General features: G+C 42.4%; 2 protein-coding genes across 8 annotated transcripts in view; one reads left to right on the top strand and one right to left on the bottom strand.

Moving 5' to 3' along the window:
* The window catches only part of Gad1 (glutamate decarboxylase), a 171,872-nt gene that overhangs the window by 70,709 nt on the left and 84,287 nt on the right, over window positions 1-16,876 (bottom strand). The gene's annotated exons all lie outside the window — the stretch shown is intronic.
* Dll (homeotic protein distal-less) overlaps window positions 780-16,876 on the top strand; it is a 111,089-nt gene continuing 94,992 nt past the window's right edge. Inside the window, exons 1-2 of one of the 7 annotated variants that reach the window (XM_069124667.1) lie at window positions 780-2,604; window positions 11,151-11,374. In XM_069124667.1, coding sequence (XP_068980768.1) covers window positions 2,121-2,604; window positions 11,151-11,374 — 708 coding nt within the window. In that variant the 5' untranslated portion in view covers window positions 780-2,120. Of the gene's footprint in view, window positions 2,620-11,132; window positions 11,375-16,876 lie in introns of all 7 variants that reach the window. The other 6 variants (XM_069124665.1, XM_069124664.1, XM_069124666.1 and 3 more) reach the window with 6 other exon arrangements.

The raw sequence follows: 16,876 nt of genomic DNA, 5'->3' as shown, positions 1-16,876 counted from the left end.
CTCAAAAGCCATAATATCATAAGATAACAATCTACATGATCCGAAATAGGCAATATCGTATATTCTAATTTTTATCGCGAATATCAATAATAAATAATCTGTTCGATTACTTCGAAAAGCCAAATCGTATCATTTTCGAATTATTCTACGATAGATAGCGCAAAAGTCGCGGAAGAATAGTCTTCACTAGATACTCCAATTCGAAGCAGCGAAACAGGAACTACGTTCAATCTTTCGGCAAGGGAAATTCACTCGCGTCCCAGATGTCAGCGTCACCCTCAACCCTCGATTCCCATCGAATTGGCGGTAGATAGGGGAACGGGGGAGTCTCTTGTCGTCGTTGGCGGCGGCGGCGGCGGCCCGAAACTCGGCGCTCCATGCATACAAGCGTCGCTGGTCGAGCGTGGTCTCTGGCTTTCTTTACCGGAGCTATACCCCCGACAGAGTCTGTCAGGAGTAGTGGCAGCGTCGTACGCGCACTACGAACGAAAAGGGTCCCCGGACAGGTAGAGAAAACACCTCCACGAGCGAAGGTGCCCCGAGGGTGTCGGTAAACCGTGGGCATGGTCCGATTTCGTCAACTCCCACACGGACACCATAATGGCCTCCATACAACCAATCGATCGGCTAGACGTCACAGACACAAAGTGGGGGAATGGTGGAACGGCCAATCGCGTAGCGCGCTAACGGCCAACGTGGGTGTGGCCTTGAGTGGCGCCACCGCGGCGACTTTCGGAAACGGCGCACCGGGCTCCGGGGAGAGGCTTCGGCTTCATTATGTATCATTATACCGGTCCGCGCCGCGCGGTGTGCACTGCAGTTACTGGGCCAGGCGCGCGTGTGTGCTTTTCTCTCTTCTTCGTCGGTCGTCGTCGTCTTCTTCTTCTTCCTCTTCTTCCCTACGGTGATCGGCGAATCGTCGTGACCGTTTTCTCTCGTCGACAACCACGTCGGCCGAGCCACGATGCTCATCGGCGTCGAATAATCACGGCATACGCGCGTGTGGAAAAAGCACTTGCTGGTTGCCGCTGAACGAGAGCGAGCGTGCGCGCGCGCGCACGCCTCTGTGTCATCGGCGACGTACAATTAAATCACGCAGTTCGCGCGAGTGTACTGTCACGCTAGGACCACAGTTTCGACCGACAGATTACCGGATCTCCGTCGGAGAAGCTAGACCAAATTTCCAAACCGTCGATCGTGCGATATCCCAAGTGTGGCTCCAAATACCCAGGACGATCTTATACCACGGATTTCGACCCGGTATCGTGACTATTCTCGCGTTGGTGCAAGATCGGAACGTGATAAACAGTGACGATTGTTGGAACAGTGATCGACGGGACCAAGAACGTGATCCCCCGCTCCGTCGCAGTGCAAAGAACCATTACTCCGATGGGCAGTTTATTCGATCACGGAGAACGTTACCGTAGATCGAGCTGACCAGTACAAAACTACCTGTGCATGACTTTGGTGCATCTTCTCAAATATATGATCCATGAAATTGGATTCAGTTCCGTAAAGGCTACGCGGGTGAAGTGCTTAGTGATCTAACTGTAACCGAGCTAATGCAGACTACTTGGCGGAGAATTACAAAACTAGTGTATTTGTGAACACGTGAGAGAAACAATTAACTAAATCTAGTGACAATTCGAACATCATACTACAGTTCGTTCTAAAGTGGCAGTGAAGAGATTACCTAAATCAACTCCTTTGAACAATCCTCATCAATCGTCGTCTCATAAATCTATCGAATATAGCAACACCGATAAAGCCATTAAAACCATCCGCGATCTGAAACGAAGTAAATGAGGAATATTCAAATGTCGCCTGTTTATAGGAAATTAACATTGTACCGATAAGCGAACCATTAATCAATAGTGACCAGTCGTGAAACGTGAAACAGAGGCCCCAAGATTCGGGCCCCGTACGGCGTTCGCGCGACGGCGGCGGCGACGACGTCGTCGGCGAGTTTGTCCGCGAGAACCGTAGGCTGTGGCGGCGGCATCGACGTCGCGACTAAGGTGGAGCGTCCGGGCAGCACGACGACGCTCAACTTCACGGACCTGGGGAGCCCATTCGGGGCGGGCGACCCCTGTCCGTCTAGTACCCCGACCCCGAATAGCATGTCGGGAGGCGGTGGACCGTCTGGAGGCGGCGGTGGTGGCGGTGGCGGTGGTGCAGGTGCCGGAGGCGGTGGTTCCGACATGGAACAGCATCTTCATCACACGGGATTGGGCTCGGTGACACCTGGACCACCCGGTGGAAACGGTGGCGATAGTACAACGTCGAGCACGCCCGTGTCACAAAGTGGAAAATCGGCATTCATCGAATTGCAACATAATAATCTGTACAATCCCGCCAGTCTACGTGGTGGTTATCCTGGCGGACACAATGTGCCTGGTGCTCATCAATTCCCGCATCAAGTCGGCGCGCTAAGTCACCAAACGTCCGGACCAGGCAGCGGGAATCAACAACACGCGGATGCAGGATTCCCCAGTCCTAGGTCCGCGCTAGCCGGATATCCGTTCGCGCCCATGCACCAGCACAACGCCTACGGATATCACCTGGGATCGTACGCGCCCCAGTGCCCCTCACCGCCCAAGGACGGTGAGTACCCTAACTGTATGTATTCGCAGCCTTTTTTATTCCTACTATTAGAATAAAGATAGTTAACTTAATTCTGTGCTCCTCGTTCCTTGGAAATCGGCGCCGATCTATGACGAAGAAGGCGATGGTTGTACGTTGACAATCTAGTCAATCTTTTCTCTAATCTTGTTTCCAGCTGATCTTAAAAGATACCAAAGTAGCTTATTTAAAAGCTTAAAGTGTGTATAAGAGGGATTTTCTATGAGTAATTTCTTGGAACGGAGAGCTGTTGGAAGGTTTACAGCGAAGCTTACCAATACTATTTTCTAATAACCATACTGTCGAATAGTTTAAATTGATAGATTCGCTGTGAGTCTTTCAAAGCAAGTAGCAATTAGCATAGATTAGAATACGAAGTTTTTTGAATAATAGAATATTCTCATAAACCATATCAACTAGAAATACCCTAAAGAATCGTTATCAGACGTATAATTATCGCTATTACTATATTCGATTGTGATACTTTTTCTGATAACGATGCTTTTAAATTTCCCAAGAGTCGGATGTCTGATCCCGGCGGTAGAATTCTACTTAAAACGCATTACATTCGTAACGTATTTCAACCGAATACTCGTTACAATTCCACGCATAATTCGTCGATAAGTACATAGAAGCGATGTTGCGATATTTTTAACACAAATTGGTAGTTCCATTATCTAATCCTGAAACGTTTCACATATGGGAGGTCAGATAGTTGGAAATACATTATGGTTGCGCGTTCGCGTGGCGATCGGACGCCAAGTCAAAATCGTAAACTTCTTTAGTTGATTTCGCATCTGGCGAGGTAGGCGCTCGACGAAAAAAGAAACGAAAACGGAAGAGAGAATCTAGAGTAGCAGGTAGTGGATCGGTCGACGGCCTGGGCAGGCACAATAACGCCGAGAAACGGAATAAGATATACGACTAGGAAAGAGAATCCTCTTGGGATCCGAAAAAGTCCCGCAAAGCGGCTAACGAACGAAACAAAAAGCCCCCCGGCTGAATGAGAATAGTCGCGACCTCCCTGTGTCTTCGAAAAGCGTCGCTAGATATTCAAGCAGTCAGATACGCAACTGTTCTTCGTTTCTTTGCACATTTCCCTTGCCTTCTTCTTCGTGTGTTTTTTCCTCGTCAACTTCTTCGAAGTTCACGCGAGTTTTTACTGTATATTTCAATACAGTTAACTAAATTCCAATATGTGCAATTGTGCATCATGCAATCATGCATCCATGTTTTCTTCATCTTGTCCTCTTTTTCTAGTTTATATTTACATATTGGCTAACGCCAAGCAATTAGATATATAAAGCTGGTTGTTATTTTGCTAAACATCTTTGCATTTCTCATCTTTGTCTTCTTTTTCTGATAAGGTTTCACTTCCGTAAAACTGCAATTTGTTTCTCTCATAAATCACCTTGGCTCTCTAAAAAATTCACAGAAATTTTTATTCAATATGTAAATGCAGGCATTTGAAATACAAACAGTTAGATACACGTACATATTTTCACCCTTCGTCTTATGTATGAAATTATTCATACACCAATGTGTTCAGAGAAAAGAAACATTCGCAAAATGTTTTTAATATCCTCGATCAATAATTACAATGTCCTTTGTAATCAATTATTTTTAAATTCACACAATTTTCACTCTTACATGTAAAACTATTTAGCCACGTACAATAGTCTGCGAATTGCAAAATTAGTTTAGAGTACTCCGAATATTCTCAATCAGCAATTGCAAAATTCCGTCAACTTCTTTCAAATCTTCCAAATTTCGTTATATATAAAGGGAAACGTTCTATGAATTTCTCACCGTGTGCCGTGAAAGAAAAATCAGCATCGATTCCTCGCTAAGTAAGCTCGTCGTTACGACGATTGAAAAGAAATGATCAGCACGATGCGTCAATTTTAGAATTGTTGCTTGAAATACCAGTGGTATATCGTATCTCTTTGCTGATGAAGCTGTCAACCGCGAATCGGCGAACACGAGCGACGATATCGTCGCTGCCGTCGATAGAAACGTGCAATATTTAGTTCTTTAGACGCGACGGTATTCCCGACACGGAAGACACTCGATAAAATCCTAAATTAATTGAAGAGGAATTTACACGAGTTTTTCCTTCTCTACGGGAACTCGCTATAGGCTTCTGTCTTTTCTGAAGGGGACAATCGGCAACCTCCCCTGCGAACCCTATCTATCGCGTAAATTAATAATGACCGGTGGTTCTTCTTCCTTTCCACCTGTCTTTTACCGCCGCAAACGTGCACGTTCCAACGTTCCTGCATTATGAAAACCACGAGAGGTTCTCGCCTGTTTGGAACCACCCCTTCCGTAATTCGAAGCACTGGGATATCGGTTATAGGTAATCTTGAATCGGTGAGTTTGTCGAAAATTGCTAGGAGAGTAGGAAAAAAAAAATAGATAAATATGGATAGAAAGGAAACGGTGAATCCCCCCCGATGGTGAAGTATATGAAAAAAGGGTTCGTCCCTCGAGATATTTGCACGTTACACGATACGTTTACCCATCGTTGCATAGAAGAATCCAGTAAAACGGTCGAGGGCTCTGACTCTCGGCAATTTCTTCTCCCTTCCTTCCTTTCCTCTCGATTTGGAAAATTGCAAATACTTGACCATCGATGGGAAGGAAGAAACGAACGTATTTTCCAAGGGTCCGTGATCGGTAATGGGCAAATGTTCTACGATGCGTTCTTTCGAATGGGTTCCACGATTCCACGGAATCGTTCAGATTATAGGTCATTTTCTCTCATTAGGATGACAATTTCTTCGTGCTCGGTTTTCATAAACCATTAGAACGGACCCCAGCAGGATAGAACTATGACGAGTTCGCGTAAGAACCGGATTAGCGTGGTAGAAAATTCTGCTCGAGGAGAGAGTTCGTCGTTGTGTTTCCAACGAATGGCGACAAATCGCGATTGCCGTGTCGTAACGTTATGTCTGCCTCCATTAACAGCGTTCTCAGAGAGTGGTTACGATAATGTAGAATTGATCTATCGAACGATAGCCACGTGTTGCTACGTCGATTATTGATTGCTCCGTCGATCCTCGTAGATCACTCGGTCATCGTAATGCTTTTTTTTTCTTAAGCGTTTTCCATTTTCTTCTTGGTTCTTATTGTTGTCTTTTATGATTAAAGAAAGTTACACACGTTCTTCCGCGTGGTAACGCGCGATTTGTCGTAATTGTACAGCGATAATTGGTTAATTCGAACATATCGTGTACCGATCGTTTGTGATTAATCATTACGAGAAGCTCGTTTACACGTGTGACAAATTGCGACGAAAGAATTTGCCCGTTGCTCTTTGCTGCTCGTAATCCTCTGCGAATCAGGCACGGAGCCTGATGAAAGCGATTGAATTAATTAAATAATAAATATCGTTTTAGAATCGCGATCGCGAGTTAATTACAAAGGAGCACGCTATTGTTTGCACATCCTCCTCGGGCTCTGGCCACCTGCCGCGTGTCGTTCCTTTCAACTACCTTTCTGGTAAAATACTTGACACCTCCAATTTAATACCCTTGTCAAATGTGCTTAGAGAAGAAGGAAATATATGAAATATTTGAATACCATTCCATCAACTTCATGTTACGAGTCACGTGTAACGTTTCGTAATTCACATTTAATAAGTTATTTTTAAAAGCTGTTCGTAGTTTAGCTGCATTTATAATATATATTTCCATATGGAATGAAACTATAAAATCTATCTATGTCTGTTCTAAAATTGATCTTAATCTTTAATTCAACTACCGACATTGTGGATTATTCTCTTTTGACTTCTGTAAATGCATAAGCTATATTCACTGGCGTCGCAATTTTTCTTTTAATGTATTCAGCCTATATGTAGCAATATAAATTTTCAAGAAATACTTTTACAACACTAAGTTCGTAACTCCTTCTACCGCTATCTCCTTTCGTTAATCATAACTGTTAACTTTTTAATGTTATTTTATACTTCTTTCGATTTTCTTTTCCCAATTCCATTCCACTTCCACCTCATGCGAAAACATAAAAAAACATTGATCAGAAATTGGACATCGGAACCGTCATATAACCAAGGAGGATTAATGAAGTCGTCCGAAACTTTATTTGCGACGACTTGTCAGAATCAAGAGAGTACGAAAGAAGGGACGATCTCGTATCGTGTACACAATCGTGTACCACCGTACCGATCTCATACTCGACAATGCGCAAACAGTGCACCGTTAGGTGGTAGCCGTATATCAACGAGCAATCTCATCGGTTGCGACAAATGAACCGTCCATTAACATCGTCCCTGGCCGAGCCTTCTTCTCCGTTTGGCCGTTGCCTTGTCATCGACGTTGAGCCCATCCATGTCGAGTCGCAACGAAGCAAACGATCCCGGGAACCAGAATCCAATTAGCGTGGCTACCTTTACCGAACTCTACATTAGTCACCGGGCCTGGCAGCGACCAACCACCGGTCAAATTAATCCGGAACGGTTCAAAGACAATGCGCCCTTCGGATAGAGAGTTCTGGGGTCTACGGCCAGGGTGATGGATTAGGTATTAAACGGTTGTTTTCACAAGGATTAGGAACACCGACCTGGAGCACTATTGGATCACCCGACAGATTTTCAAAGATGGAAATTCCAAGTTGCTCTATAGATGGTGATGGCAGCGACGATGGATTTTCTTCTTCTTCCCCTTTTTCTCTTCTCGCAGGTTCGAAGATTTTGCACGGAAGTCGTGTTTTCTCTGGCTTAGATACATCCGTAGATATCGTGTGGCTGCCACTCAACCGGATCCTGGTTCGTCCCCCCAGCTGACAATGAGAAAAGTGGGGTTCGAATGGTCGTCACGCAAAGTGCACCGGTCGCGGCTAGCTGTTGCGATCGACGATAAACTATTCGTCTCTAACTCTGCTGTTTTTCCACTCGGACTTGACTTCGTATTCCATTGACAGGGCTAGAGCTGGACACAGAGAGACGTTGCGATTTTTTAGTGGCGATGGTGTGAGATTTGACAGATTTATTCGTCGAATAGCTGGATTGCATGGTCATGTGCATTGTGTTATTAGAAATACGAGGCTCGATACGGAGGAGTGGTTTTTTTTCTCGTGAGAGTTTTTTTGCCAGGCATGCAACGTTAGCGAACAGAAAACAATGCACATATAGCGATATAATAACGCTCATTGTCGGACATGTGATAATATGTATGAGGATTCTTATTTTTTTCATTTTTCAACGGATATTTTTATCTTCGCAGATAATTCTAAAATTGGGAATTTTTTTTCATATATGATTTTCCTTTTCTGACCTTTGTCTACAGTATTACTGATAATTGTTTAAGGAATACATTTTTTATATCTTATTTCATTTTTTCTATAAAAGCTAAGTAAAGGTTTTTTGTTATGCTTACACAAATATTATTTTAAATTTGTCAATGATTAGAAGTTATATATATTTTAGATTCAAAGTGTTCAGGCAATATCTATCAAATTTCGAAGTCACTCAAATTATCGTAGACATCAATGTACATAAACGCAACTTTTTTAGTATTCAGCGAATTATATGTAAATGGCTAAAAATAGGAAAATTCGCACGTTACAGTCGAATGTGTCTAAGCATATAGTAAATACAAATATGTTGAATTGCGCGCTTCTCGATTTTTATGCATCGCAAATTCGCGCGAAATTATTGCGAATGCGCTCACTCACATATATTTCCCTACATAATTCAACACACTGCATTCACGCGACGAAACTCGCTCGTCTGTATCAAATCTTAGAAGCACAAACCCATCGAATTACACATCGTCGCCTGAGCGAAATCGCAACTGCGCTGCTCATCTGCATCGAGGCTTAGCACAGTTCTTTTCGATCCGTGACCAAACGATTTTTCACAGAAACTCGCGTAGAATCGTTGATCACTCGCGAAACGTTAACCTCTTGGTTCTGATGAATGGTGTATTAATTATATTTTACGGTATCGTAGTTGCTTTTATATCTGCATCGAGGATATATAGGACGATAAATTGCCTCTTCGAGAACGGTTATTCCCGGTGAAATAACAGGCAACCGCGGATCGATCGATCGCGTACACGCGAAAATCGGGAAGGGAACGCGCGCGTAAAGGAAACAGGGAACGCACGACCGCTCGCAAATGAGCCGCGCGAATTATGCTAAAGTAGTAGTTTCACCGCGACCGGAGCGGTTTTCAGCGACCGCTTTGCATACACCGTCGCGCTAATGACTCCGCGAGCTCTTGCAACGCATAAGCACTCCCGAGAAAAATGTATCGTAAAACCGTGCCTCTCCTTCGTTTCCCGATTTTTCTTACAGTTTTCACTGAACTTTATGCTTTTATGCACTTCTGTGCCACGATGTTGCATCATAGGTTGTGATTATCGCGGTGATTCATTCATAATCAATGAAATGATTGGCAATGTGTCTGGTATATGCATTATAGCGTAATTCACGATGTTTGTGCTTAGACGGATACTTATGTAAATTTGTATTTTTATGAAGATTCGATATAGAAATGCATTTTAAGTGGAGATTCTACTTTGGATATTTTCAATATTTTTGCATATTTGATGCATTTTGGACTGTCCATAAATGTACAAAAATTGGAAATCTACTGATAGAAATGGTAATTCGTATCGGTTTGGTGTCCAGTGTCAGTGTGTTCTAGTTTTATGTTTCTTGGGATTTATGGATAATCGATGATGAAATAGAAATCCTTTTATATCGATATTTTCCCTGATTTTCAAACGAAAGAGGAATGCATGAAAAAACTTTTGTAGATTTTCTAAGTTTATATTAAAATTGATAATAGGAAAGGAAAATTATTGCTTAGGTTCAAAAAATATAAACCTTTCCAAAAGCAGGTAATAAATCCATCGGAATAAAAGAAGCGCATATCTAATTCCGAAATCAGATGGAATGAAAGCTCGATTACCATCATTCTCACAAAATATGCTACATTATAAATGTACCATGAACTTGCTTACCAGTAGTGGTTAACACGTTGAATTTAAAAATTGAAAATTTTAATTAATCGCGGCAAAAAGACAGTTTTTCTCAGTATTTAATTAAGCTACGATATTTTCCACAGAAATATAGTGCGTCCTATCAATAGCGCGTCGCTATATGTCAAAGACATTGCATAAAAATGCGTAAAGATAACGGGACGGCTATTATTCCTTTCGAAATGACACGTTATATTCGGCGACATCATGGCTCCACTGACCTGCCACGATAAAACACCGAATAAGCATTATCGCGTTCAACCTGACATAAAATCGTGTAGGTTAATGTATTCGACGATACCGGTCACGACAGCGCAAAAACGTCTCGTTAAACGAAGGACACCGCCTTCTGGAAGAATCCTTGCCGATGGAAAGACCCCGTAACTCCTCCTAACACGCGATTGCGTATCGTAAATATCCCGCCAAGTATGGTGTACGTACATATATAACCTGGCAAGAAAAGATCAAGTATAGCAGGGGTTGCTTGTTAATATCTGCCATTTTACGCGTAATCAAAATCTCCGTGTCGTTCCGCGATCGATCTTGAAACTCGTTGATCCACGGGTCAGTCTTCCACGCCCCCGTTACTGGTGACACGGCCAGCAATAAATCATAAAAATCATATCGTATGTATGTATACACGCGTCGTATGCATATCCGACTGATCGCTATAGATTTCATAAAGGTAGAAGATCACGCGCGAGTAGTTAGAAATTTCGAATTACTAATTCAAAAGTTGGTAATTACAAGTTTTGTTATCAACCATGCTACGTTCGAGAATTTTCTGCTACACCTGTTCGATGGAGGCCATGTTGATGTATGTTTTACTATACCGATTTTCATAGCATGCACACAGAGACACGCGCGTATGGTGAATTTTCCAGGATGACATTTCCTTGAACGCGCCGCATTAGGTGGAAAATGACAAGGCTGGCCTGTTTGGATTTCTAAATGACTGTGTTACGTTCAAGGATTCACACCGCGCGCCGTATTACGCTACATTGTAATTAGGGTATAAACATAATGGCGCGATCGTACGTACGATAGCGTTCGCCGGGCTGGCACGATGCGTTTATTTAGTCGGTGCGTAATTATTCGATGATTAATTTATAACAATTTTTTTTAATTAATTACACTATGGTTAGCACTCCGATATTGTTCGCCACGATAGCGATCACACGTGGCAAATTACACGAGATTAATCATGATTTATCGCGGCTACCTACGCCCGAACCTTTTGTCGCGATCTTCGACAAGCCTTTCATCCTTTTCTTTCGATGTTATAATGCGTTCAACTAATTTCTCTTTCCATTCCTTCCGTTCTTTTCTCTTCCCACAAACGTCAACGAATCGTTTCGAATTTGGATCAGATAATTAAATCGTTCTATCGTTCTAAATGTGTCATAAATCAAGTATCTGTCGAATAGTTTTGTTTAGGTTTTCGTTAAATTTCTCTTTAGTTCGTACACAATCGGTGATGAGGATTCTGAAAGTTGATGTTAGGGTGGTGCATGTTCGCAGACCTCTCGCCATTGGGTGACAAGGGTGGCAGTCTCGTCGATGAGCTCGGCGGTGGTGGCGGCGGTTCCTTGAGGAACGGTAAAGGCAAGAAGATGAGGAAACCACGGACGATCTATAGCAGCCTTCAGTTGCAACAGCTTAACAGGCGGTTCCAGAGAACGCAATATCTCGCGCTACCAGAAAGAGCGGAGCTCGCGGCGAGTCTTGGACTGACGCAAACCCAGGTAAGTGTTATATTTCTTTTTATTTTTTTGTCGTGCTTGTTTCTTTAATTCTTCTTTCTTTTCGCGATCAATTTTCTCTCACGGAAGTACTAATACGACGTACGTTGTTCTCACGTGCAACGAAATTCACGTGCACTACATCGTCGGTGGGATGATGAACGCTGCACTCGTCACGCGAATCAACACGGGGCTTACGTTGTTCCGTGACTCTTACGCCTGGAATCCACTGCGTTTTCACGTTATCTCCTGGCAATTAAGCGCGGTTTCCATGAAAATTTCATTCGGTACGCGTTCAGCTTCGTATGGCAAGAAAATTCCTCTAAGAACGCTCGTAATATCCTCGGATGTTGCATTAAGATAGAGGAAGGCGCGGAAAATTTCTGGTATAATCCCTGAGAATCACTGCAAATGTTGGCTTAAATTAATTTAATTTGTATAAGGTATTCTTCTTCAGTGGATTTTTACAGCGTGTATTTACCGAACAGATTGTCATGACTTGTCTACATTCTTCGAATTGTACAATTGTGCATTCTGAATCGCTGAAATAAATTGCATTCCATGAAGGAAACTGACCAGCTTTGAATTCTTAAAGTATGATTAGTTCACGAGTCGTGCAGATTTAATTTAATCCACGTGCTAAAGACACTTTGGAATATTCGCGATCACGTTCCGTATTCTCTCTCTGAATCTTCCCATATTGAAACTTTTCCACAATCTTACAATTGTATATAAATCAACAATTTTTCTATCTGCAAAATATTTCACCCCCCCCCCCCAATATTCACGAAAGGCGATCTTTCACGTTTCACATTTTCCGATCTGACTCTTCCAAAATTGCATTCGATATCAGAATGTATATCAATCTTATTAATTTATAATCTTCAAGCGCAGCTCAAATTTTTCCAATAATACTCCACTAATAGAATTCTTGAACTTTTTAATCAATCCATATACGTTGTCTTTTTTTCAAACTTCCGTATAATATTCACAAGTGACAGCTACGTGTCGTATGCCTTTTAATCTCCCAAAATTGCATTCTAAATTCGAAACTATAGTTATCTTCAAACGCGGTACGATTTTTTCCGTGAAACTTTACTAGTAAAACTCTTCTATTTTTATAATTAACCCACGTGTGCAACTTTTCTTCAAATTTCCGCGCGGTATCCACGAAACATAGTCATGTTTCGCGTCCACCCCTCGAAACCACGAGAAGATCCTGTTGCACGGAGAGTCCAGGGTAACAGGACTCTCGATGGACGGCATCTGTCAGCATTATCGGCACAAATGACTTTACTAAATCACCGATCCGCCACGCCCTGGACACCGGGAGGATAGGGTTGCCAGTACTAACGTGCAGCGTATCGGCAACAGGGAGAAAATCAGCCGCGAGACACTAACGAGAAGATCATAAATAATTCCAGTAGCCGGACGATCGTGAAGTTTTTTAGTTTTTCACGGTGGACATCGGTACTGGCTTTCCGCTAATTATCCGGTTTGGTTTCCAATTAACGATTTATTAGGCTGAACCTATGGTCAAAAGCTAATTGACGCTGATCTCCTCGAAGTCATGAATTTCTTGCGGATAATCCCACGACTCCCAATTAACGATTTATTAGACCGCGATCGCGCCTTCGAGCTAATTGAAACGAACCGTACCCGCTTGCGAAATCTTAATTTCGATATATCTCTGACCACGATTTATGCGCTATGTCGGCAATGTACTCGATTAAAGGTGCATTCGTGATTTTGCGAAATCCTTCAAGTTTTGTCAGTTTTACGACTCTTCGATTGAATCCGGTTACCCTAATTAAGTTTTGACTACTTTCGACTGGAAAAAGAAGCGAACCGAGGGAAAATTCCTTCAACTGCGTTTATCAATGCCATATAGATGGTGCGAGATTATAGTGATCAGCTCCGCAGTGATTGATTGTTACGATTAATTCATGTGGAAGGTTTGAGTTATCGTAAAAATCATGGAAGAATCTTTTTCTCGTTATTCAATTATTTATAAGACTATTATTTCTCCCCTGTTTCAATTACCAGACTTTTTGTATTATTACGCATAATTTTCTTAGAACATTCTCAAAAATTTCTCTGTGAAATATGGATTAAATCGGATGTATCGGTATTGCTCGTTGATTTACACATTCCCTGCCAGTGACGTATACGTTGCGCCGTCTCAATTATCTAAAATTAATCTACTAGATTTTAAAAAATAACCACTAATTCAATCATTGGATTTTTTGAGGCTAGATATTAATGAAGATTTTTAACACAAAAGTTAACAGAAAAAGAAACAAAACATTAAACCGTGCAATTGAAACAAATATAATTAATTACATCAAACATACCAGAGACAACTAAGGAAAGACGTTTGATAAAAAGTGTGTGCAGCTTCCGCAGAGAGATAGCAATATGTACTTTAGATACAATCAGTGCGTTAAACTATGATTTATTGGTCGTATATATTAAGTATGTCAAATAATAGCCCTGATTTCACAATGGAAATTGACCCCAAATTGATTTATTTGTATTTAGTCCCCCCTTCCTTCCCCGGGGGTTCAATAGATGTCAAAAGGCTAGAGGTTTTCTCATAGGTACACACATCGTGATACGTAACTGCGTATCGCGTAATCACGGGATAACTGGCTGTCGTAGGTTGCTGATGTCGTTGCAGGGGGTCCCGGACCGGATAATTTCATTAGTCTGAGCTCCGCGGGAGTTATTCCCCTTTCTCCTTCTGCCAGAGAATCGAGCTCGACGCAGCCTGATGAGTAATCGCGGCACCGTGTCAGGTTGTTTGCAAAATAACACGGAACAGAGCATTCCGACTGGTTGACTTTCAACAGAAGACTCTAGAATCGGAATTTTCCATTTCTGAATTCAATCTGTTACTTTGAGGAAGAACTAGAAAGTCTTGAGTTATCCATAATTCGTTTGCACTGTCACAAAATTTGACGCGTAAAGAAGAATGTTAATATTTTTCTCTTGTAAGAAATATTAAAAGTATAATTCAAAGAAGGAAATCGCTGGCAAAAATGATTAATCGTCACCGTATCTAAATTCACGGAATTCTTAAGTTTCTTCAATATTATTCACGTTTCACTTCTCCTGTTTATATGAGGTCAGCTTCTAATACAAAGCTTCCGAGTCTTTAAGCGCAATTCAATGTGCGAAATTTGTGAAGGAAATTAATACAGTGATTTCTATATTCATCGAATCGAAATTCACAGAATTATTAAATTTTATATAGCTTTTCCTAGCATTTCTTAGGTATTGCCCATATTTCGCCCCTTTCTTTTATCATGAGAGTACATTCCACTACAAAGCTTCTGATTCTTGAACTGTATTTTAAGAAGAAAAATTCCTGAAAAATGATCGATTGATAAAATTACTGTATTAAACAACGATCTATCCTCGTCAATCTAAATTCTCAGAATTCTCAAGTTTAGCGAAGGTAGGTATCTATTTCTAAAGCTTCTTCAATATCTTTCTCTATTTTCTACTATTTCTTTTCCACACAAGGGTAGTTTCCATTGCGATGCTTCCAAATCTTCGTGAATCATACTCGATGCAACATCCTCGACCAAGTCTCCGCAGCACCGCGGTAGCTGATCCCGACGAAGCTTACGGCCGATGCATCTCTTCAGGGTGTACCGTGTATAATCTGTAATCGGCCAATCAAGGCGTTCGAGCAAGCGCCTGTGCCTGCTCCGTTGGCCCTGCTACCGTCGCATCGGGTTTCTTGTCATCGCCAGCAACATGGCGCCTACAGAGCCTTCAGAGACTCTTCCATCTTCCCTTCGTTGCTGGTCTCCTCCTCCTCGCTTCGAAACCGCTTCGTCTCTTTGTATCTCTTTCCCTCTGTGTCGTCCCTTCTTCGACATCTTCTTATCCGCGCCTTTTCCTCCCTCTCCCTTCCTTCCTTCTTCTCGGTTGCCCTTTGGTTTGCTCGTGGTGTTCAACTTCGCCACGGAAAACGACGAAGACGATACGAAAAGAAGAAGAAGAAAGAACGGTGGAGGAGATCTGAACCAGAGAAGTGAGGCCACGCATCTCTTTTTCTTCGAGACTTCAATTTGAGGACGTGGTAGCGCGTTCGTGCCGCTGTGCTGCTACACCGACAGAGAGAAGGAGAAAGAAAGAAAGCGGGCAATAAGGATAGAGAGTACTTGTACACGCGAAGTACACATCGTCGCGAGCAGAAACGTGTACGTGCAAAGGGGATAGACACGTAGACGCGGCTACATAGGTACCAACACGACCGTCTGCGTTCCTGCCACGTACCTTGGGCGTGGTGGTTCCTTTTTCTTCGTCTTCGCCGACCAACGTGGTCGATCTCTCCTCATTGGCCCTGGGAATGCCAACGCGTCGAAACGAGATTCGAAAGTCGCGCACACCAAGGGAAGAACCGCACGCCGAGTGAATTCGAAATCTGAATGTTCCGAAGTACGTTTACCCCCGAAGATTCGAGGTATCCAAGGTACACCCAACCTTCGCTCAATATTCGTCCAAAATTCACTCAACAGTCATTCAAAGGTTCGTTCAATGTGCACATCTAATGTGCGAATTTCACCTAAGAATTTCATCCACAGTTTGTCTAATATTCAGTTGTTTACAATACTTATCCAAGATTTACTTAAAATTCACTCAGAGGTTTATTCAATGTTCTGAAACTAACGCTGCTGAAAAAGTTTGACCAATGTTCCCATAGAGGTTTATCAAATGATCATCCGAAGTTCGCCTAATACCCAAGGTATCATTCATAATTCATTCCAAAATTCACTCGAAACTCGTGCAAAGCTTTGTCCAATATTCACAAAAATTCAGCCATGGTTTTATTCAATGTTCATTTAAATGTATGTTAAATATTTAGCCGATATTCTGAAAATATTCTATCAAGGTTTACGTAAGGTTTCCTGAAGGGTGTCTAACACGCTTCGTAAGTTCCAGCACCTCTCTAAGTGGCCATCGAAAGCTACGCACTGGTGGATCATCCTCTATACTTCCTGTTATTTATTATTGAAAGGGGCATGAAAGACGTAGATAGTACTCGATATCGATATTACGGCGACCGGTGAACGATCGAGCCGAACTACCCCTCTACATCGATCACTTTGTACGCTCCGGGAATAAGATAATGCTGTCACTCAAAGGGCGATATATAAAACCAACGATCGATCGACAGTGTAACGCCTTTCGCTGCATTTATCCGCGCGCCATTGCGTGGAACTTCGAGAATTCAAACGAGATTTTTCCATTCTCCCCAACGAAACTTTCTATAACAGGAACGGTTTGCAATGCAAGATTTATTCTTTGATTCGTGTGCCAACATTCTTTAATAGGAATGAACCAGGATTAACTAGAGTTTCATATAACGAATTCTTCTTGCCTTTACTCACATATCCTCAACACCTTTGGACAGTGATTAATAAATAACTGACTGGTACCGTTCGTGCATCAGGATCAAGGTCGCAGAAAATTTTGATGCAACACGCGATG

This window comes from Bombus flavifrons, chromosome 12 (assembly GCF_040668555.2).
Source record: "Bombus flavifrons isolate JBK064 chromosome 12, iyBomFlav1_principal, whole genome shotgun sequence".
NCBI classification, from domain to species: Eukaryota; Metazoa; Arthropoda; class Insecta; order Hymenoptera; family Apidae; genus Bombus; species Bombus flavifrons.
Note: the sequence above shows the minus strand (reverse complement) of the source record. Positions and strands in the feature narration are given on the sequence as shown.